We start from the raw sequence: 24,250 nt of genomic DNA, 5'->3' as shown, positions 1-24,250 counted from the left end.
ATTCTGTGATAAGTGAAGACTGAGATGCATCTGTTGCATTATTCTCTTTACAACAGCTATGCTTTCATTGTGCCATATGGTACAGGCAAGGTACTTGCGACACATCTGCTGGGAAGATTTATGCATAAAATTGCTCCATGTGTTTTGTTTCTCTGCACGTTCTGGCTCAGATAAGTGCCTCATTATTTCATTGTAGGTTGATTATGAGAGTGAAGAAGAGAATGGGGAAGAAAATGCTGCCGAGAATCCAGAAGATGAAGAAGCTGAATCAGAAAAGGAAGAGAAGGCCCAAGATGCTGATGAAGATCAAAATGGAGCAGATGGCAATGATTCTCAACAGCTTTCCTTTATGTCTCAGACTAAAAAAGAAAGAGATAAATTACTGAAGTCAGCAGAGGTGCGAGTAAATGCTGTTCTGAACAGCCACCCATCCATACAGGACTACACATTTGACACTGAACATGAACTCTGGTGTGAGGTAAGATAGTACTTGGAAACAACTGTGTGGTTGCACAGTGATTGCTTGCAGCTCTTGTGATGTGTATCTCTTAGAAAAGCTGAAGTCTGTGCTGAAGCACAAGTGTACTTAATGCCATTTTAAGGAAGCCTCTGACTTACAGATCCCCTGATTAAGCTTTTTTTAATATGTTTAAGATGTTTTAATCTTGGTGGGGGGAAAAAAATAATTGGCTGGACTACTGAAAGGCTGAGAACGTGTCTACAAGGCAGGAAGGGAGCTTCATATGAAAGTACGTTTATTCGTAGAGGACTCTAGGATAAGTAAAGCTGGAGTTCTGTAACTTTTTGATACAGTAATAAGAGAGGACAGGAATTCGTGATCAAATGTAATGGTGGCAGCTGGAAAAATCTAGCAGGAACATGAATTTCATATATGAGAAACATTTCCCTCTCCTTGTTTTGAAAAAACCTTTTAACACTTCTAGAAATAAAACTTCCTGTTTCATATCTAACCAGTTATTTTTATGCTGTCTGTCCTCCCTCAGTTCTACTCCTATATCCTTCCTCCCAAAAAAACACCTGGCAACAGTCTGTTTTTGACCTCAGCTATGACTCATCAGCCATCCCAGTGCTGCGAAACTATAAGAAGATGCAGCAAAATCAAACAAGTTGTAGGCACTGAAAGACTTCCACAGTCCTCCTGCAAGGTCGAAGATGGAAGGGGAGAAAACCCTATTAGTATAAGCTGTGAGGGCTTGAAAGCACTGTGAATAAATGGCCCTGGGATGTGCTGTTCATGTTGGCGTTGCCCAGCTGTAAATCATGTTGGATGCTTTTGTTCCCAAACATGCAATTAGGATAATCCCACTTGGCTGCTTTTTTCCTGAAAAGGAAGCAGGCTGGTTGTTGAGCATAAACATTGTGTTGCTTTTTTTTCTTTTTAGGTTTCATTGGCGCTTCCATTGATGAAGGTGTACTTCGATATCTCCTCTTTGCTTCTTTCTCTTACACGGAACACGGTTATACATGAAGTGAAGGGGATCACACGATGCCTGTTGAATGAAAGTACCAATGAGAAAGGAGAGAAAGAACTCATTCTGCAAACTGAAGGGATAAATCTTGCAGAGCTGTTCAGATACTCTGATGTATGTAATCTGTGTGTAATCTTGAACTTGAATGGCCCTTTGTGTTGTAGGGAGAGGTGGTGGATGACGGGTGCCATTTAAGCTTAGCAGGGCTGTTGTGTAGCCTTCTCAGCTCTTAAGCTTTCTTCCTTCTCTGCTTTTTTTCCCAGATGTGTTCAGAGCTCATCAGAGTCTTTCCTCAAGGGTAGATTATAAATCGTTATTTTGTGCAGCAGCCCAGGATCTAATGACAGATAATTCCACACTGTGCTTGTAACTGTCTTTATAAATGTTACTTGAGGGAGTTCTTCCATCTAAATGAATTGCAGTGCTTGGAGATGAATAGTTCTGTTATGCCATCTAGCCCATAACTCTACAAACAGGGGATTGTTTTATGCTACATCTTTTCTACTGCTTTTGTTAAAAGAAGGTTCTGGCTGGCTGTGACATTGCTTGCAAGACTTGACCGTGTCCTGCTGCTGGGAATAGTCAGTTTGTTTGTTTTCTAAATTAGGGTCATTTTTTTTCCATCTCTGCTGAATTTCGATTTGATATTAGTGTATAAAGATTAAATCTCCAGAGTCGTCTTTGTCTGTATTTGGCTCTGAGGTACTGCTTTGCTGTTGGTGTTCACTTAATGAAAGGTGAAAGGTGGGTAGAAGTTATTTTAGCTTACTGAGCTTATCTGAAGTGATTTGGAAAAATAAAGCTACTGTTGTCCTAATTTATATCTGTGCTTTTTTGCTTTCAGATTTTGGACCTGAACAGACTTTACTCCAATGATATTCATGCTATGGCTAATAATTATGGTATTGAGTCTGCCCTGAGGGTCGTTATAAAGGAAATAAAAGATGTATTTGCTGTATATGGTAAGATTTCTCTGTACCATCGAAAATGGTCTTTATTATCATTAAGTTGGTTAAAAACAGCCACTTTGCTCAAAGTTGTGTCTTAGCATGATTAATAATCATATTTTAAGTTAAGTTTTCATCATTTTGGTCACTGTGGTGCATTCTGGGAAGAATATGTTGGTGAACTTCAGTTTAATCATAGTAGAAAATTCACTAGACAAGGTTATATTTATCCACGTATCAGATTTTTCTGTTTTACTATATGGATTTTGTGCGTTGGAAAGTCCACAGGAATTAATTATTAACACCTGAGGAACATTAACTATGTCAGACATGCAAAGTGGCCCTGAGAATTGTATTTAATCTTGCCTCGCTTTAGCTCTTTAATGCTAAGAGTCCAGGCTCCCTTTATAGTTCAGTTTGTATCTTCCCTAAAATAGCTGCGCTACCTTGACTGAAGGTTCTTCCCTTTGCACTGCTGAGAGAATCCAGACAGGGATCTTAGGGAAGATGCTTTATGGGCTCAGGGCAACCTGTTCTAGTGCATGGTTTAGGGGTTGGCAACTATGTCTGTGGCAGGAGAGTTGGAACTAACTGATCTTTGAGGCCCCTTCCAACTACAGCCATCCTATGATTCCGTTCTATGACTGTATACAGTGGGAAATTCAGCAGCTGGTTTCATAACAGGTTTATCAGCTGGCAATCCAGAAAGCCTTCCAGTTGTTATGTTCTCCTAGGTAGATGTTAACAGAGTTGTTAATAATTTCCCATCAAGCAAGTGTTATTTTTTGAGCCTAAATGGGGTTTTCTGTGGATGCCTAAGATCATAACGCATATCAGAACCTTTCTGATATTTACGTTCCTCCATTGCCTGGCTAATATAGGCCTGTCCCATCACTAGTAGATGGGTGCGTGCAGACAAAGATTATAGAGATCTCACTTGTTTTGCAGCACTCTTGATGTTCCAGTTTCCTGGTTTATATTACAGTGAGGAATGCCCATCTTGGATGCGTCAGGGGAGCAGTTATGCCAGCTGCATACAAAGAAGTGCAACAGCCAGAAGAGCACAAATAAAGATGTGTTCTCCACATTGAGTAGATTTCAGGGATTTAATTTAGATCAGATTTCTTTCTTTAGAAAGCAAAACTTGAGTGCTCTGATTGCTCTTTCCTGTGTTCTTAGGCATTGAGGTAGACCCTCGGCACCTCTCGCTTGTGGCAGACTACATGTGTTTTGAAGGAGTTTATAAACCCATGAATCGTTTTGGAATCCAGTCCAGCTCCTCCCCTTTGCAACAGATGACATTTGAAACCAGTTACAAATTCCTGAAGGAAGCAACAATGATGGGTAAATGATTTAGTTTGAACTGTATTGCAGGATTTCACGTGTGCTTTGTTTGCATTGGAGCTTTCTGCTATTTTGAGTAATGCAAAATTGCATTAGAAAAGAATGCCAGAGGCTACAATGTTAATTAAGTCCTTGCCTGGGGAAACGTTCCAGACATTTTTAATAAAATTCTGCCGGCTTAAATGAAGTCAGCTCCCACATGTAGTTTGTGGGGTCTGCGATTCCTGTCTTTAAGAATTAGATAGGCTTCTTAATAACAAATCTTAAGATCATTAAGATTTGTTCTAACGAGGCCTTATAACAGACCTTTAAATCTGCCCTTTTCTGTCTTTACTTACACCATTAACACTCTCATCTCTGCTTGGTTTTCACGTCTCTGTTGTAACTCCTGCATTTTCTCCTTGCCATACAGAACTGTAAGAACAGTCTTCTCAGTTGTTACTTTGATTCTGTTTTTCTTCTGCTGCTTTTAGAACTCCTTTCTTTGGTTCTTTGATGTTCCTTTTCCTCTAACACAGACAAAGGGTTGGGTTAATTTGCTTTACGATGGGTTTCTGCTGCCATTTGACATGACTGTGTACCCTTTGGTGGCCTTTGTGCTGCTCTGGAAGTTGTGCAGAGCTTTTAGCCTCATCTACCTGACCATATCTCTGCATGGATCACTGAGGGCATTTGAAGTGGCAGTTGCTCTCTATATGTAGGAGTCCCATCCAAAAAACATGACACTAAGTCTGTCACTGGGTGGTTTGGTATCATGTTTTGGTACTAATTACATCTCTTTCTTGAAAACACTCTTAGTTTTTATCACTTGCTGGTTGGATGTTCCTCCTTGAATACTCCTGTGTCACCTTCTGTGTTACCTAATGCAAAAGGGAAAAGCTATCATCATGGCCTCTTTATCTAGGGTCTTAAATGGCATGGCACGGATGTCAGGGAGAGGGACTTCTGTCTCTTAATGCTGTTTTATACCCTGTCTGCGAAGGTAATGAGGCTTTTACTGAATAGTATCAGTTACAATTAACTTATAATTCATCTGAACATCAGAAAAAAATGTAAATTCAGGGGGAAAATGAATAGAAGAGGATGCTTCTTGCACAGCTGCTTTCTCTGGATACATTATGTCAAGTGTTTACTTATTTATAAGATAAAGTTTTTTGCCAGGCAAAGCATAATTATGTTTGGTGAGTACTGCAAATAAAGACACGAAGTGCATACTAACAGAAGGGCATGGTGAATTTGCAGGAAAGCCAAGCTGCCTACAGGTGCACAGATTTATTCATTTCACCAAGATGGAAATCAGAATCCTAATGTGGATGACAGCGGTCTGGGTCTGATTTGTTTTAATGCAAGCGACAACTTGACTGTACATCAAAACAAACGCTGTGCCCACCTATGGCCTGAGTCAATGAGAAAGGATAGAAGGAAGCACAGGAAACAGCTAACATAGCAGGGAAATGCAGTCAGAGTGCAGGTGTGACCCACTGGGCTGCTGATCAGGAAGATTTGTTGTGGTGAGAGCACATTTGCATCAGCAGAGGGATCCTTTTGGCTGCTTGCTCGAAGAATAACTCTTTGTTAACATCACGTGAGCAGACAGGATGGTTCTGACTTTGACCTAACAAAGAACCTTTTTTTCCCCTCTCTCTCTTTCTTCAGTTGACACACATTTAGGAGCAGCTATTTACTTGTACAGCTGTAGCTGAGATCAGAGCAGCAAGCACGTGCCATAAATTATTGTGATGATGCAGCACCTTCCCTGCCATCCTCTGTAACAGAAAGTTCAGTTCATTTTGCTCAGCAGAATAAGTGAACACCAACTTATCAAAGCTTTAACAGGTCTACTTCCAATCATACAGTGTGCTTTCATTAAATATATATATATAAATATATATATTATCCAGCTTACTGATGTTTAGGATGAATGAAAAGCAGCCTGCTTGCTTATAAAAACAGTGAAAGCAAAACACTACCAGCCAGACATGTCATGTGGAGAGCTTCCAAATTTCTATGACAATATCTCGCTACAGTGAGCAACCACAAAATGAAAGGAATTCAAGGAATGTTTCTCTCCAGTCAAAAGTGCTCTTCGTATCTTGCCAGAAGGATTTAAAATCCACATCAAAAGGATTTGTACTAACAAAGAGAAAAGACTCCACAGGAGAAAAGCAGGAATGAAAGCACCAAATCTTTTTGGTTTTGCCTCACTGGTGCATTTCTTTTAAGCAATTAATTTAATCAGCAAAATGTGTTGAGTGGAAGGTCAGAGAGATCCGTGTTCTCATGGAATTCAGTGTTATCTTTTCATACTGAGTGGGAGAGAATTGATAAATGTGTGGCTCTGTTGCGCACAAAGACTCAGAAGAGCAAATTGTTGTTATAGGAAAAGCAGGAAGAGTTTTCAAGCTCCACTCTAGGAATATAGATTCAGTCTCAACAGTAGGTGGCAATGCCTTTCTGGAGCTGGGGCTCTGAGCCAGATGAAGTTCTTGCATGTAAAATCGAATGCTTTCTTTCAGCGCTGACTTTGGAGAAGCCTTTGGGAACATACTAACCTGACTTTTAACTCTGTTGTAGGTGCCCATGATGAACTGAGATCCCCTTCTGCGTGCCTGGTGCTTGGGAAAGTTGTTAAAGGAGGGACTGGTTTGTTTGACCTGAAGCAACCCCTAACGTAGTGTTTTGCCTGAAAGGATTCTGACTGATACGTTCATCATAAGAGTTATTTGTATGTATATGTTCAACAGCTGTGCCTACAGCATCTGCTGTGTCTCAAGTCATCTTTCCTGTGCCAGCAGATGTATTAATCTGGATACCTGATGAGCCTAATTTCTTTAATGAGATTGTTTGCACCTATACGAGCAAAAAAAAACGTTTCCAAAGAACCATTTACTCGCTGTTCTCATCTTTTTTTAAAAAAATTGTTCTTATTTTTTACATAGGAAGAAATAAAACAGAGGAGACCATCTGGGTCTCACAAAGACAGAAATCAAAGTAGAATCTGTTAATGGGGCCTGAATCTTGCAGGGCAGGATGCTGGGTGGGTAATGGCAGTTGCCACATAGTTGTGGCACTATTAGTACAATCCTTCATCAGCCAGAGATGTGAATAGAGACGCTTCTCTAGGCATCTTCCACTGTCTACATGTGGAACCGTTCCTGACACAGTGAGAAACCCTATGTTTGATGAAGGTTTTTTGTTCATAAGTGGCAGCGTGAGCAGCTGCAACACTGGCTGTACAAAACAGTCCCAAAAGAGTCACTGACACAGAGGTTTGAAGCTATTTCTGCTTAATAATGGATGTGGCAAAGAAGTGTTGGGAACACCCTGTTATGTGACTGTGTTACTGAGGGAATTCTGTCATGCAGTCAGCAGCCATCACCACATTGCTGGCTGTTAAACAGCCTCTCTTTGTGAGTCAGACCTGTTTAATACATTTTTTAATCAGAATGAGATGCCTGTAAGTTGTTACTATTCTTTGATGTGTAGGCACATTTTCTGCCTGATTTCAACCCTCTGCCCTGCTCTGTGGTGCCCTTAAGCAAGCTGAGGAGCTCCTGCTTGCAGCAGAGCTGCACTGAAGAGATCAGATCAGACACTAGGAGACGCTGGGTTACGATTGGGAAAGAGCCTTTGTGGATTATCTTCATGCATCAGATCCTTAAAGCTGTGTAAGACGCACTGCACATTTCATTGAAGCCAGATGAACCAAACTTCCCTTTCTGTTTTGAGTTGTATTTAAAATGTAGGTAACAGGACCAGCTTTGGAAAAACGATTCTCATGTGGACTGCAGTAAGTCAGGCTGTAGGAAAGCTACCAGAATTACAGTTCAGATTCTAAGTCACGTCTGCTTAGTAAAACAAAGAGGTGGTTGTTTCGTCCGTGGACAAAAGGGATAGGGAGTGCATATGGCAGGGCCACAGCTGTCTCTGGAGGTGGAGAGATGTACATGTGTTGGCATGTGAATGGGGTTAGTTTACGCTGCGATTCTTCATGCTCTCTAGCTGGAATAGAGGCTGCTGAGGTAGCAATTGCTGTTAATCCGTAGGGTGAGCATGGTGCCCAGGGACTTGGCTGCACTTTCTGCAAAGATGAGTTTGCTTAAAATTCATATGCATGGAGAAGAAGAGAGGTAGAAGAAATGCCGTCCTTCCTGGGCAGGACTTTTGTTTCTATGTGAAGGGCAGCTCTTGTGCAGCTGGACCTGGAATGGCTGACTTTGTCTTTCACCGTGCTGCAGTTACATACAGCTCTTCTTGAGGCTGTGATCTTCCTGCCCTCCAACTCAACCATGGTAAACAGTCAAACCTTGTGATAATTCCTATAACTTTTCTACATCTGCTGCATTTCAATCTGTAGATGATACAGAAATCAGGTGCAGCTCTGCCATTGGAAACTTCCTTCTGCTTCTTCCCTCAGAACCATCCATTCTTTTAATTATGTGCTGCACCATAAGGTGCCAAGATACCCCAACAGAATATAGTAGCTTCTATAATTGCTTTTTCAGCATGCGTTCTCTCCATTAACGATGCTGTATGGTGTGTCTGAGATGCTGAAGGTTTGAAAATCCCACATCAGGCAAGAAGAATGGATGCAAATAGCAATTAATGCTTCTTTCATCTCATAAATGAGGTTGGACGGTAGAAGACGAGAAGCAAAAGACTTTGTTTGACCAGATCTTGGTTCACATGTTGTTGTGCTTGTGTTGTTGCCACTGCTTGGTTACTGACACGCACAGTGTGTCAGTAAAGGATCTTTAATCATTCAGAAGCTTGCTGGACAGACCACTTGAAGCTTGCCAGTAAATGCTGGAATTTGGAAGCTAATCCTTAGCTCATCTGCTGAGGATTTTGGCAAGCACACGGACCTGTGACACCGCAGGGACACTTCACACAAGGTCAGATTGTGGTGACGGGGCCGTGCTCCCGGCTCCAGCTGTTCCAGCTGGCTGCAGGCAGAGCAATCCAAAGCAAAACCTCTCTTTGCAACGAGGTCAAGCTGGAGAACTTGTTAACATCACTCATAAAGCTGAGATGTGAGAAGTGTTTTGAAGGTTTCGGTGTTAAACATGGCAAGGTTGACCTACTTTCCCTTGCAGTTTACATAGCATGCTGAGTAGAATCATAGAATGGCCTGGGTTGAAAAGGATCACAATGATCATCCAGCTCCAACCCCCTGCTGTGTGCAGGGTCACCAACCAGCAGACCAGGCTGCCCAGAGCCACATCCAGCCTGGCCTTGAATGTATCCAGGGATGGGGCATCCACGGCCTCCTTGGGCAACCTGTTCCAATGCATCACCATCCTCTGGGCGAAAAACATCTTCCTAGTATCCAACCTAAACCTCCCCTGTCTCAGTTTAAAACCATTCCCCCTTGTCCTATCACTATCCACCCTCATTAACAGCTGTACCCCTCCTATTTATACATAGTATGCAGGATTCCTCACTCCAAAGACCTCTGCTGACCTTGCAGGAGATGTCCCCACCCTTGGCAAGGGGCTTGGAACCAGATGATGGTCCTTAAGGTCCCATCCAACCCAAACCATTCTATGACTCTAAGACTCTGAGGCTGTTTGGTTTTTAGGTAATTGCATGCAGCTGAGAGAGCGGAGGTTGTATAAGAGGTTGATGGTGAGAGCAGTTGCTGAGGATGCAGAGGGTTGGTGTTTGGCTCTGGGTGGTGCCCCATGGGGCTTTACTCCACCTACTAAGCACCCCCAACCAGCCTGAGGCCCAGCATGGGACAGGGAAACTGGAGTCTTCCTGCTTTGCAGCTCTCTGGTGCTGCAGGAAGCATTGCTATTTGTAGGGATAAGCGAGGGATGAGCTATAGCTCCCTGTTCCCAAGGGAAGGCAGGGAAAATGAGGCCATATTGTCCCATGGGCTTTCTTGGAAGACCAGAGGGAGCTTTTTTCCTAATGTTTGTGCAGCCTCGCTCGGAACAGTGGAGAGAAACTTGACTTCAAAACAAGATTACAGCCATGTTGGTTTCCTTTAGGGTTTAAAGGCGCTGCTGTGATGTGAAGGGTGAGTGTCTCAAGACTCTTGGGCTAATAGAAGGTTGCTGAAGCCCTGTGTTGTGTATGAGCACTGTTACCCCTAGTTGAGGCATCCCCCAGTTGCTCCACCTTTGCCTTTCTGTGTTGTTCCCAGTTTGCTGTATGGAGCTGTACTGGTTTGGTGACACCTGGAGGGAGCTGAGCAGTGGTGGAGCTGCACTTGTTGTAGGATCTCCTTGAAGACCTCCAGGATGTGTGTGTGTGTGTGTGTGAACAAAGGAGCCATGCCAGCAGAGCACGCTCCAAATCCTGCTCCTGCACCCATTACTCCAAGTGTCCCAGAGCCAGGATTAAGTAAGCTGCTTGTTAATGATGCTTTCCAGTTTTCTGGCTTGGATCCCTCAAGAGCAGACACTCCAATTGCCCTGGAAAACTTCAGGTTTGATGGCAGAGCCATTGAGCACGCAGGGCTGTTCCTGTCTTTCTGGGAGCACTGTGCTGTGCCAGCTGGGATAATAGACCTGCCCTCTCCGCCCCCCCCCCAGCCCTGCTGCATTGCATTGGGCTGTTGGTTGTATCCTGGAGCCCTGCCTGGTGCTACAGCGAGAGTAACGAGTGATCAAGAAGTAACAGCGGAACATTAATGCAAACTGCAATAAATACGGAGATGCATTATTAATGGGACATTAAAACCAAAAGGGCAAGTCGAGCAAATCATGTGCTGACAGCACAGTGCAGCAGCTCTGCAGAAAACTCCCAGGGTGGTATGTTGGAAAGAATCAAGGTTCTGTAAAACACTCCAACACGGGCTGGTTCTGCTTTCTGTTACACTGTGTTTCCTCCATGTGGGAGCCTGCCTTGTTTCTGGAAGATCACAGAACCATAGAACGGCCTGGGTTGAAAAGGACCACAGTGATCATCTGGTTTCAGCCCCCCTGCTCTGTGCAGGGTCACCAACCAGCAGACCAGGCTGCCCAGAGCCACATCCAGCCTTGAAGATGCAGGAATTCAGGCCAGGAGCGCCTGTCCATCCCCTCCTTGCTCAAAGGCCTTTGGGAGAAAACCCAAACCAATGAGGTCAGAGCAGATGGGGGTAAACTGACTTCTGCTACATCATTCCCCAACTTCTGCCTTGTTAAATGACCCACCCAGGCTGCTGTCAGCTCTTCCAAGAGCAGATGGGACCCAGCAGGGTGTGAGCTCAGATACATTTCTTACTCCCATGCAGGTCCATGCGCTTCCCCTGCTATTGCACCACTCCCAAAGGAAATGCCGTGGCTCTTCCTGCTGCCCTGCCCTGAGGATAGGGGCAGTGACCAAATGCAAAGCTGACAGCTGAAGTCATTGCCCTGCAACCCTTTGGGTGAGCTCTGCCTCTCGGCATGGGATGGATGCAGGACTGAAGCTCATGCAGCAGCTCTCGTGTTTTGCCTCATGGTTTGGGGTCAGGCCGGGGCTCTGGTTGGAAGAACATTGCTGAAGCAGCTGTTTTAAGATGCTGATGCCTCTGCTCCTCCACCCACCAGGCTCTGTTTCGATTAGGTTACCTCAAGGTTCAGCAAGCACGATTGCTCACCGTCTGAGCTGCTCACCTTCATTCATCCTGGAGCCCTCATGCCCACAGGAGTGCTCCAAATCCATTCTGATGCCAAAACAGCAACCAAGCTGCTGGCTGAGATCTTCTGGAGTGCTCCAGCTCTTGCTTGTGAACTTAATAGGCCACGCTAAAAGCATGGGGCAGTGTCTTCCTCTCTGCTTCTCCTTTGGCCCTTGAGGTTTCATTGACCCAAATCATCTCCCTTTGTCTAACCCTCAAATCCTTACTGGGCCGTGCAGCTAGGAAAAAAAATACATGGAAATGCAGTTGTTCCAGGGAAAAATGTTAGTAAGCAAAGCTTTCTTCAGCATGGTTCAGTGAGGGTGCAGTTGGATTTGGGCTCCTGCATCTTAGTTAAACTCTGGCTTTATAGATGGGAAAGCTGAAATGAGAGGAATGCGGCCGTTTTGAAAGGTCAGCTTCTCTTGGACATTTCACCTCTTTGGGTCACAACCCAAACCCAAACAAACCCCAGAGCCAGACATCAGCATTCACAATGCAACAAAACCAGGCATCTTGTTTAGCGTCAACCAAAAGACTTCATTTCATCCTCGGTGCAGGGGAGGTGCTTAAAACAAACCCCTCACCATTTTGGAAGTGGTCTTACATAGGAAAAAGGGTTGTGCTGGAATGAAATAAAAACAGCAGCCACTTCTCAACTCTCTCAGTTCTCTCATATATATATATGTATATATTTACATATATAATTGCTTTCCCTAGAATTACTTTCTATATCTGGCTTCAGTCTGTGGAGGAGCGCTGGGGATATAAGAGGGTTTATTTAATGCCTAATAAATCATTTGGAAAACGTCTGCATACAATTAAATAAGGAAAGCTTGTGATGGCTGCACACTCCCAGACCTTGAGTCACTTTGAAAAACAGAGCTTTGCCCTTCTGTCCTTCCAGGAAAACCGATAACAAAGCATTTTTGAAGTAATGGGTCAGAAATCCCCCTGCTAGAGCCAAAAGCCACTTCAGCTCATGCAGGGTGTTTGCAGAAGGGATTGTTTCAAGAAGTCACAGCCCACATCTTGCATCTGCAGGGATGGGCTCTGAGCTCACCCTTATCACAGGGACTATGATACTGTTCACACTTGGGTATCACATGTAGGAGTCACGGAATATTCCATCTATCTGGAAAGGACCCACAGATCTTAGAACTGGTTGAGTTGGAAGGGACCCGTAAAGGCCGTCTGGCAATCCGCTGCAATGAGCAGAGACACCCACAGCTCCATCAGGTGCTCAGAGTCCCATCCAGCCTGACCTTGAGTGTCTCCAAGGATGGGGCATCCACCACCTTTCTGGGCAACCTGTGCCAGTGCCTCACCACCATTACTGTAAATAACTTCTTCCTTATATCCAGTCTAAATCTCCCCTCTTTCTAGTCAGAAACCTCTTGTCTCCTCACAACAGATGCTGCCAAAGAGCCTGTCTTTCTCCTAGCTCCCATCCAGACTCTGAAACATTCTACATGTGCCATCCCCAACCCATCAGCTCTGTAGCACGGCTCTGGTTTCCTAGCAAGATCTCACCCAGAGCTCTTAGAAATGGGGTTATCAGACCACATGTAATTGAAACTGGTATTAATTTAGGTAGGAGGATGTCAGATGCTGTATTACAGCGGCTGTTGGTGACAACAGGCCGAGAAATACTGGATGGATATACTGAGTTAAACAGTGGGAGAAAAAAAGGAGGGGAAAGGACAACCGATATCCTGGCAGTCCCGTTAGAGCTGGTTTTAGTATCTTAATGGGGGGCAAAGGTTCCTCTCTCACTGCCAGGCTTTATTTTTCCACAGTGCCAGAAAAATGCACTGCAATTGATCCTTCCATGCACCGGGGAAGAAAATGTATGTATATTAAGCATGCCTGTGTGCAGTGATAGATGTGTGCCAGCCGAGGGGTGCTTACCTCTGTGCAACCTGAAAATGTGATGAAGGGCTGAGCTGGGTGACACTATGACGACTCTTAGCTGCTGTTTTTGGGTGGTGATTTTCATCGCATTTGGTTTCTTTATTTTTTGGCTCAGTAGCAGCAATGTCACTACAAATGAAATGCTGTTTGCTTGCTACAGCCTTCAGCAGCTGCTCCTGGTTAACTGCAGAGCAGAGCACCTCTGGTTCCACTCTGGCTTTGCTATGGGCTGCTGTGAGGCAATGAAGCAGGAGCAGCTCCAAGCTGCCCAGACACAATGCAAGGAGAAGCTGTGTGCTCAGAGCAGATGTCTGTAATGCTCACAAGACCTGGGCTCTGTTCCCAGCTCAAACACAGATGTCTCTTGTGATCTCAGACATATCACATCCCTTCTCATGCACGGGGGTAGATGCAGTTGATCCTTTAATGCTTTGCAGCACACTCTAAGACCTGCCAGCAGAAGACGGTGCTCCTACATCAGGGCTCATGAGCCTGTTTACTGACTGTGTGTGATGTCCATTTATGCCTCGGTTCTGGTCACCTCAATGACCCGACAGGCTGTTCTGGTTGAACTCTGAGAGCCCTGCGAAGATCTGACTGGCACTTTTGAGTCAGCACTCCTTTTAGCACCCTGCAAACCACAGTCATCCTTTGCTTTGTTCGGCTTGACAAGAAAAGAATTAAGGCTGGGATGATGAGCCTGTCCAAACGGTGCTTATTACACTGTCCTATTAAGACAGACTGGGCCATAAGAATTTCTGCCTTTGTCTTGCACAAGTCCTCTGCTTTGCTGGTCCGAGGAAGAGGGAACATTTCCTAGCACAGAAGCTCTTCCTCCAGCTGTAAACACCATCTGTGCTTTCCATGTGAGGGTTCCTGGATCTCTTCCTACCTTCTGGCTGCTGGGAACTATCACAGTTCAGACATAGTAAGAAGGACATAAGGAGAATCTGGAGCACAACAAATCATTACCTCTGCCTCTTTGCAGCTTGCAGTTCTCATGTAATTTCAGGCACACAACCCCTAAGGTTGTGTGATGCTATTACTGCAAACCTTGACGGTGCGGAGAAGAACTTGGGCATGTTTGAGGCAGTTCGTGCTTTAACATCCCTCATACTTCATTCTCCTCCTGCTCCGTTCTGCCTGACAAGAAGAACGGTGTGTTTGGGAAGCAAGCAGTCCATCTGAATGCGGTTTGCATCTGCCAGATAATCCCCCTTCCAGGAGCGAGAGGTGTGATGATGCACTGAAGAGGTTTAATCCAGTTCCCAGACATCAATTACACTCGGTCATTAGTGCTTTACAGGCAATTACTCCTTACGCTAAATCTTTCGAAAGACAAAATACCCAGGAAGTTACCAAGTCCTCAAGGGAAAGGAGCAGAGGAATATTTTTAGGCTTCATCAGGTTCTGGTGTGGGTTGCTGGCAGACTGACCAGAGCCATCCATACACATACCATTGCTTACAGCTGGGCTGCTGCCACGATGCAACATGCAGCCTTGATTAATTCTCTGTTTTGTTTTTTTTTTTACTTGGTTTCAACTGGTGCTTCCAGTGCAGGAACCCAACGCACCTCTCCCCCATAGCAAAAAATGTCCCTGAGGGATGCAAACTGCTGTGCTGGGCAGTGCCGGAGCACTGGCACAGAGACCAGAGAGATGTAGGGCTTCTCCCATGGAGATGCCCTAAAGCCACCTGGACATGGGCCTGGGCACCCTGCTTGGAGCAGCAGAGGGTCCCACACGTGCCCAGCTGAATGTTAGAGCCTCACTGACTATTTGAACCCTGGAATGTTTGGTCTTCTAATGGGGATTCACTGTGTTGAACTGTGAACAGGACGTATGTCCCCTGCCTCTTTGATGATGCAGCGGAAGAGCTGGGTGCAGGTTTGAACCATGCGGCTTCATCAAACCACAGATGGGCCCATCGGTGTGAAATCACAGCTCAGCCCGAAACGTTGGGGTGACAAAGGAATGGCAGCTTTCTAAATCACATCTGACACCGCAAGGCCTCTGTTGGGTTTTCTGTCTGCGATAACTTCCCTCCTCTCAAGAAGCCACAGTAGCGATAACTAGTGCGGATTTGTATGGTGTGGTGATGGGTGTTTTCTCTCTGAGGTTTGAATGATTGAAAACACTTGCTTTTGTTCCTAAATGAGGAAGTTTCTTGCTGTTACGATTGCACGTAAGGACTTGAACATCTCAACTCAGATCACCGGACACAGAAACGAAAGCAATGGGGGTAACAATCCCTGCTAACAACCAGCTTGAGATGTGCCTGCAAGGCTGCATGCTCTGTCAGGCTGGCAATGAGCGCAGTGAGGGCGGCTGTGTTTGCCATGAGCTTTTGTGAGGCTGTGAATAAGCACAGCAGCCCTGCACGTGCAGTTGTGTTCATATCCAGATGGACAAATGCACAGAGCAAAGCTTTCTTCGGAGACATCAGAGCTGCAGCTCTTCTGGCATCGCTGCAGATGGTTAAAAACCAAGAGCCTGGAGGGGGAGAAGACGCATCCCAGTAATGTGAAGTGTGATTTATGGAGAGGTTTAAATGTTGTAGACAGGGAGTTTGGCTGAGGGCTGCTGCAGCCACCGAAAGAGCAGAGAGAAAAACCTCAGAGTACTTGTTCCCAAATGTCAACCTGGCTGAGAATTCAGAAACACCTCAATTCTGAGTTAAGCAAGTTAATTATTGACTATTAGGGAAGGCTGCAGTGTCTGAGTCAGGCAGCAGCTGTGGAGAGTCTGATGCTCCAGGGATGACCTCTTCATTCCCCTGCTCCAGCTGTGGGATGAATGGAGTCCCATTCCTTTTCCTCACAATTCAGATATATATTCTAAGCAGCTGGAAGTTGTGTTGTTATAACTGCTTGTTGTGGGCACAGTTATCTGGTCCAGGGCAATACTGACTTGCTCCATATGTGACTACTAGGATTTACAGTTTATAATATTGCTCTTCTGCATTGCCGTGGTGACAAGGACCTGCAGGCTGTGCCCTACCTATACTTTGTGTAAGAAATGCCATCGCTGGAATTGGTACTGACTTGAGGCTGGAGATGGGGCAGCTGATCCAGCTCAGACCTTAAGCCTCATCTTCTATGCCAGGAGTCGGACTCAATAACCCATATAGGTCCCTTCCAGTTAGGGATACCTGATCAGATCAGGCTGCCCAGGGCCCCCACAATCTGGCCCTGAATGCCTCCAGCGATGGGGTACCCACCATCTCTCTGGGCAGTAATGCCAGCACTAAGTTTCTGCCCTGCACACAGGCATGTTCCAGCAGAGCTGGGCTTACCAAAAATGATACGTTTGGCCAGGATCTGATGTCAGGTGTGATTTGGTCGGATCTGATGTCTTGTCATAAACAAAATGAGGACTTGTTGACTCAATGAATTATTTCGCTCTTTCACCGTATCTAGATTCTCATCTCGAATAGCTAAACCAGCCAGGGCAAGTTTTCCAAATTGATTTTAAATTGACCTAATTAAAGCATTAAGAGCACATAATGGAGATGCACTTAACCCAATTTAACCCTTCCTTAAACCAATTACACTAGAATTTAATAATTTGCAGAGAGAAGCTAACCCAATTTCTGAAAGTTAAGACAAGTGACACACACTCGTAGGGCAGGTGAGTTTCACTTCAGGCAAAAGAAATTCCACCTCGTGCATATCTTCATGTAGCCAACCCGCAACAAATGCCATCCCATAATATTTGCCTAATATCAATTCATAAAATCAAGCTGTTTAGGCCAGAAGTGCCCATGACTTCCAGGACATCACAAACCACTGCATCTCATTTTGTTCCACCTATTCTTCACCCATTGCTTTTGTTCAAGTAAGCTGGTTGTGCTGATCTCCTCTTCCATCGGATCATGCATGTCTTCTGCCCCAGTTTGTGATCTGATGTGTTCCCATCCCACGTGGGCACCATGTATTATGGCCGCCAGTTGAATGATCAGATGAGAATGAGTCTGTGGATGCATGTGGCAGATATCTGACATGTCAGGCCATGCTGAAGAAGGCACTGTGCCCCAAGGGAAGAGGTCAGCAGATAGTTTACCACAACATTCCTTCCAGAGAGCATGTCTTAATCTGAAGGCCTCAGAAGAACACACATGTCTGTAGCTGCAAACATCAGATGAGTTTCCTGTCAGAATTAGTCTGGCTTCACCTCACACTGCCTTTTCTGCCTCTTATGAAGAGCGTGTCAATTAGGGCTTTGCTTGTTCCCTGTTTTCCTTTTTCTATCTGTGAAGGCACGTCAGCTTTTCACGCACTGTAAGCAGTGTTACCATCCGTGACTCACAATTACTGCTGTTAAAGAATACAGAAAAACAAAATGATCTGTGAGTGACGGGGAACGGCCAGGACAGAAAGGTGCTTTCCAAACCATTTAGACTTGGTTAAAAAGGCAAGGAGTGCATTTTCTGAGGGGTGGCTATGAGTTTTGGAAAGATCAAGTGCTGCGGAACTCTGCAAATGGCAACTCCATCATTCAGTTCCTCCAGCTTCCTTTTACAAACTGGGATCTCCTCCAGCTTGTCTCTGTGGGCACTGCCCCTACACCCCTCGTATCCTTCCTCCAGCAAAGTATGGTCTTGCTCCCACAGAAAACAGGAAGAGAAACATAAATCCAAGAGAGAAGTGGTGAAGCCTTGAACGCAACCAGCACAGATTTGCTAGAAGGTGCACAAATGCAGCTCCAGGAGTCTGCTGTGGTGAAGCAGAAGTAATCAGTGAGGAGCAGATGTGAGAGCATTGGGCATAGGCAGCCTGCAGGCCAGATAGGCACGTGACTGCTGCCAGTCTCCATAGGAAAGCATCTGGATGGGAAATGCAGTTAGCACAAGCCTGCATACCATGTACATGGCAATGAGCCAGCAGGGCAGCAGGCAAAGTATTATGATCCAACAAGCTGAAGCAAGAAACTGGCTGAGATGATAATGCTCATCCCTGTGGGTCCCTGTTAATTTAGGATATTCTGTGTTTGCACCATTCTGTGAATGTGATAGACACCAGGCTGGAAGAAGGTGGTTTGGGAGACAGAGTGTTAGGAAAGGTTAAGCATCAGCAGCATCTTTTACAGGAGACATGAACATGGCAACAGAGCAAGAGGAAGCTGCAAAACTGTGAAGAGGAACTAAGATAGCATCAGGAAGGTGAGATTTCTTGTCTTCATCATATGCTGAAATGTCACACATTCTTCAATCATTACAAGAGACTTGAAAGGTGGCCACTCAGTAGAAGTTTATGCAAGAACAAGATTTGCCTTCCTGTAGGATTAGTGCTCTACATAATCTGTTGATGTGACTCTGGAGGTGAGTTTGGTGGTTGAAGTTCTTTTCCAACACTGATATTTCTATGATTTAAAATTAAACATCAGAGATCTCCATGTGCCCTCCTACTTGCCAAGTCTGAACAAAATGAACTCTTGATAAAGATGAGGCCAATTCTTGAACTATTTTGAGTATTATTTTCAAGTGTTGAAGACGTGGGGTGGAAACAAACAGGGAGGAGATGGGAAGAGGAGGGTCAACTACAGCACTGGGGGGAGAACGTTTTGCCTTTGACACTGGTATAGAAAGTAAATCTAAAATAGTGACCATCTGTATTGGATGCCAAATTGGCTGAGCCTTGTGGTAGCTGTGTTATTTGAAGTAAAAAGGTGCACAACACTGGTCCTATCACAGTTTGCTATTGGTTGGTTGAAGAAATGTCACCCAACAGAATATGGGGTGAAAACAGTGTTTTTAGTGCATTACTGATGCAAAACAGGCTTAAAATGGATTTTTGCCTTTTAAGCTTTGTCTAGTAAATATCTATGGCAGATTTTCTGCAAAGCCAATTGTACTCGTTTGTGGCTAAAAGAAAGATGAAGCTGCAATTCTGAAGGTGCAAGAACAATGGCATGTACCTACAGCAGCCCTTGTTATCCATCCTGCATCCTCTGCATGCAGGGGCTGTGAAGCTGAGGACTATCTGGTGCAGAGCAGTGCCCATGGCCTGAGACTGGTCCAGAACAAGGATGAAAACCACAGCCCTGTCGAGCAGCCAGAGCAGGCATTGAACAGAAAAACCGAGCAGATCTCACTTCTACAAAGTGCAGTAAACTTCATCACTTCTAGCAAAGTTTACATCCTCCACCTAATTTGATTTAAATTATCCCTGTTCTATGGCTCATCTGTGTGGTTTGCAAACAGGCTCTGTCTTGAGAAGTCAGATTAACACTTCTTTGTGCTGCTGCTGCTGAGGAAAAGCCATGGATAGGTGACTCACGATGCCGTTCCTGCGTGAGTCACCTGAAACATCACATTTGTTGGTCTCCAGTTCTGCAGATCCCCATTAATATCCATCAGGGGCTGTCATGCTAATTAAATGAGCTTTTTGTTTTCTTGCCCTCTTTCTAGTCTTTTAATACCGTTTCAGCCTCGCTGATGGCAAGGTCTGTGTATCTGCCTGCCTGACCTTGTTTATCTGAAATGTGATGCTGGTTTCACCTGACCCAGTCTCCAATTGGGATTATCTGAGTCAGGCAATAGGGATTCTTGATATGGCAGCCAGAAGAAATGGGTGCATTTAAGGTAGGATTCACATGCTGTCATGTAGTGATGCAGGGCATGGGAACCCTACACTGGCTGTAGGGAGGAGCCACACAATCGTCCATGACTCCACTTGAACAAGACTCTGAGCACTCAGATTGAGCTGTAGATGCTCCTGTTGATTGCAGGGAAGCTGGACAAGATGACCTTCAAAAGATTTCTTCCAATTCAGATGATTCTATGATCCAACAGCTCCTAAAATCTTTGGGGATGTTTCCAATGAGTCTTAGAGAGGATTTTCATTATAAGTTACAGCAGAAATGTCTGTCAGCATAACCACAGCAAGTGTGGGTACCACTGGGCAAAGATGCTCCAGTAGACACTGTAGGACACTCATCCCACTCATCTTTCAAGTCAATGGAAAAGTCACAGAGCACACACAGCTTTTGACCACAGAAGCCCAAGACTGACCTTTATAGTCACAGTGGTAGTATTCATGGTGTTCACAGTTGAATTGATGATAACAGCAAATAGTCTATTTCCTGTGAAGCCATTTCCATCCTTCCATTGTTGTGCATTGTTAATGCACTGCTTTATCTCCGATGCTTTTAAACTAGTAAACTTCGAAGCGGTTAAGTATTTAATAGTGATAGAAGTGCATTTCCATTTGGGGAGAGAAATTAAATGTAATGATTTGAGCGTGTTTATACTAAAATATTTGTGGCTTTTCCTGGTAGGATGCTTCTGCGAAGCAAACAAACCAACAAGCAGAAGAGTTCAAACCCCCGATGAAAGGGGTTATGACGTCTGTATGTGATGATAAGACCAAAAGTCAGACTGATATCCGCAAAGCCCTACCAGTAATGATTGCTGCCTTGAGTTCAGAGGTGCACAGCAATGCTCTGGCGAGTGAACTGAACCCCTGCCAAGAGGCAGAAGCACAAGGAAATTCAAGCAACCAGCTCGTCTTCCACCTTAAGACTTACCACAGATTTTGAGCAGACCTCTCTCTCTGCTGACATCCTCATTGCACGGAATCACGGCCAGTTAAAGTCTCAGCTAAAAATAAAGTAGACTTGGGTTAACCTCAGGCTGCTTCCTGGAGAGAGGAATGCCCTGGCTCTGCTCAGCCTTCAGGGCAATGGAATGCTGCAGGCCCAGTTGTGGCATCATCAGAGCAGGAGCATGGCGTGTTGGACAGAATGAATAAGGGATGGAAAAAGGAAAAGGAAAAATCCTCTTCCATCTGCAAAACAAGGCAATATTTTGGTGGGGTTCCTACAACAACTGTTACGTTCACAGGGGGCAACAGGAGATACCAGCACAGAAAAATCTCTTGTAGCAGGTGCCAGGAGGGTTTGGAAGAGAGCCTGCAACTGAGAGATGCTACAGCATCCCAGAATTGCACTAGGAGAAAGGCTTTCCTGAGGACAAGGCAGAAGAATGGAGAACCCAAGAGTCTTCTGGAGCCAGTCGGGTTTTATCCACCTAAATCTTGAGATAAAACAACATTAAGGAGGAAGAGTGAAGTCTGGAAAGAGGAGCTTAATGCAGCCATAGTGAATGACGTCTTTACTACTTTTCTTTATGACTCTTAATCTTTCCTTCCTCCCCTTCAAGACAGAGCGGATGAGCTGCCTTCAATTTCAAGACTGTGTACTGGCAAAAAATATTACAATATATTTCATTAGAAGGAGTGTGTTTAGAAATGGACATGAGTTCCAAATACCCTTCTTTTTTTCCTTCTTTTTCCCCAAAAAGAAATACAAATGAAATGCAAACAAAAATAGAAAGCAATGACAATGCAAACCTAAGTCAAAATAAAGGCGTGCCACAACGCACTTAGCATCCAAAGCATGGAGGAAGTCCAAACACCTCCAAGTAATTCTGCAATGGAGTATTCAGGTTACACACCTTCAGAGGAACAATTCTCTATAAGCCTATTACAGTGTCAAAAACACATTATTTTGGGTTCTCAACCTGAAATACCACATCTTAAGCAAGTCATTTGGCAGCAGCTGGGAGAGTAGAAATGGCATGTGTTGGCTCAGGGCACTCGGTTTCGAGCTGGCTGCAATGTTCTCTGTGTCAGCACTGATTTATCTTGGCCCAGGTTTCTCTTTTGTTCTCTGGTAAGTCTTCAGCAATATTAGCAAGTAAGCGTGATTTAACATTTGTACATTTCTAGGAAGAGCAGCTTTATTTCTCCTGTCAAGATAAGACATTACCCATGTGCAGGAAGTGTTGGTGGTCTTTCTGCTGTGAAGAGGCTGTCAGGCGAGTCCAGCATCCGAACTGGGATGTAAAAGTGCTGCTGGGCTCCCAGCTCTACAAGCACACCTCTGCCTCCTGCCTCAGTGGCGTCAGGTCACTGCAGGGGCATCCACCGGCTCTTAAAGAATCAGAATCTTTGAGGTTGGAAAAGACCTTTAAGGTCATTTAGTCCAAACCCAACCTGTCCCTGCTGTGCCCACTAATCCGTGTCCCTCGGTGCCACATCTCCAATGTTCTTGAATACCTGCAGGGACGGTGACTCCACCACCTCCCAGGGCAGCCTATTCCAATGCATTACCACTCTTTCAGAGAAAAACTTTTGTCCTACTATCCAACCTGAAGCTTCCCTGAAGAAATTTGACTCTATTACCTCTCATCTTTTTTGCTTACCTGGGAGAGGATCACCTGTGGGACTTCTATCTCCTGTATGTGAGATGTGTCAAAACAACCCAGAGCAGGTGTCCTCCTGGCACCAGAGAGCAGCCTCATGTCTCCCCAGTATGAAAAGGGGCTGCTCTGGCTCAGCCCTGATCTGTCCCCTGTATGCCTTCCATCTTGCCTGTTGTTTTTCTTTTTTTCCCCAAGGTTTTTAACTGTTTTGTCCTACTCTATTTCCTATTATGGCACAATAGAGCCGTGTGCTGCAGAGAGCACGCTTTATTTAATTTGTTATGCTGTTCAGAGAAGTAAAAGAAACTCTTAGATGGCAGATCCTCAGCAGATCCTCAAATCCTTGTATAAACTCATGACACAGCCAGGCACTATTTATTCATGCAGTAACGTAAAGCAGGACCATGTCTGCCTATGGCACATTGTCAAAATATGCTCTTCGTGCTTTCCTCAGTTGAGAAAATCCTTGATGGGCTCTGATAATTGCTCTCGTGTCTGTCAGGCAGCTTTAAATCAGCTTTCCTCCGCCTCATTGCTCCATCAGGCTCACAAAATAATAATAATAATAATAAAATAGCAATAACAGAGAGAAAATAGAACACAGTGCAATACAGACAGAAATGTTTGGGTGTGTTTCATTGTCTGGAGGTCAGCAGTCACCCATAAATCAAAACCCTTCTCCCCCTGAAGCAAAGCCTTAGACTTTGACTCCAGGGCAGGGCCCAGGGATGTGCCTGCAGATGTGGCTGGAGATCAGCAGCTGCAGCACCGCTGCCCTGTGATGATAGCAGAGTTAACTTAAGATTTGGCACCCAAAGTTGGCTGTATTTTACGTGCCAAGCACGTGCACAAACAAATGTTGCCTTGCTGTGAGTTATCTGTAATGTACTATTGTATCTCATTTAAACATACCCATAGTGTAACTTAGCTGGCAATGGATGAAGGTTGAGTTGGGGATTGGTTGTACTTGACCCGTACAAGTCTGTGGGACCTAACAAGGTGAATGATACAGTGCTGAGAACTTCCTGATGTTCTGACAAGGCCACTGTCATTTTCAGAATGTCATGGAGACTGGTGGAAAACCCTGTCAATTGGAAAAAGACATACACCAAATCCCTTTTCCAAAAAGGACCAAAACCTGGGGAACAAATGGGTCAGTCTCACTTCAGACCCTGGGTAAATCATGGAGCATGTTCCCCTGGAGCCCATTTCTGGACATGTGAAAGAGAAGGTGACTGGCAAGAGATCTGTATTTACTAACAGAATATTGTGCCTGATCGACCTGAATCAATTCTATGATAAGATGATGACTGGATTTGTGGGCATGGGAAGAGCATCACATCACATCCCATTCGCTTCAGCTTCAGCTTGCTTTCAACATCATCTCTAACAATACTCTTGTACCCAAGTTATGATGTTATAGTCTGGATGGGTGGGAAATGAGATGCTTAAGAAGTTGGTTGGATGATCAGGCAAAGAAACCCTGGTTAATGCGATGTGCTAACAAATGGGGCACTGCAGGGGTCTATCCTTGGACTATATTAACATATCAGTTAAAGCCACCTACTTAGCACTCAACAGACCTCTGGAGAGGGTCACCATCATGGCTAGGAGCTGGGCTCCATGAGGAGGTGAATATCATCTCAATATGAGAAAGGTGGGTTTGTCTGGCCCAGAGGAAAGACCAACTAGAGATCTGATGGCAGCTGCTTGTATCTGTTGAGAAGATCATCAAGAAGATGCAGCCAGGCTTTTC

At 44.8% G+C, this 24,250-nt stretch overlaps 1 protein-coding gene across 1 annotated transcript in view; it reads left to right on the top strand.

Moving 5' to 3' along the window:
- POLR1A (RNA polymerase I subunit A) overlaps positions 1-6,670 on the top strand; it is a 28,186-nt gene extending 21,516 nt beyond the window's left edge. Inside the window, exons 30-34 of the mRNA XM_015862578.3 lie at positions 197-478; positions 1,404-1,604; positions 2,335-2,452; positions 3,617-3,781; positions 6,356-6,670. Of these exons, the coding sequence (XP_015718064.2) occupies positions 197-478; positions 1,404-1,604; positions 2,335-2,452; positions 3,617-3,781; positions 6,356-6,456 (867 nt within the window). The 3' untranslated portion in view covers positions 6,457-6,670. The remainder of the gene's footprint in view (positions 1-196; positions 479-1,403; positions 1,605-2,334; positions 2,453-3,616; positions 3,782-6,355) is intronic.
- Positions 6,671-24,250: the final 17,580 nt, after the last annotated feature.

The sequence above is a fragment of the Coturnix japonica genome, chromosome 4 (genome assembly GCF_054131305.1).
Source record: "Coturnix japonica strain WE chromosome 4, WE-NBRP24, whole genome shotgun sequence".
In the NCBI taxonomy this organism is placed as follows: Eukaryota; Metazoa; Chordata; class Aves; order Galliformes; family Phasianidae; genus Coturnix; species Coturnix japonica.
This window is presented reverse-complemented; position numbering and strand designations above follow the sequence as displayed.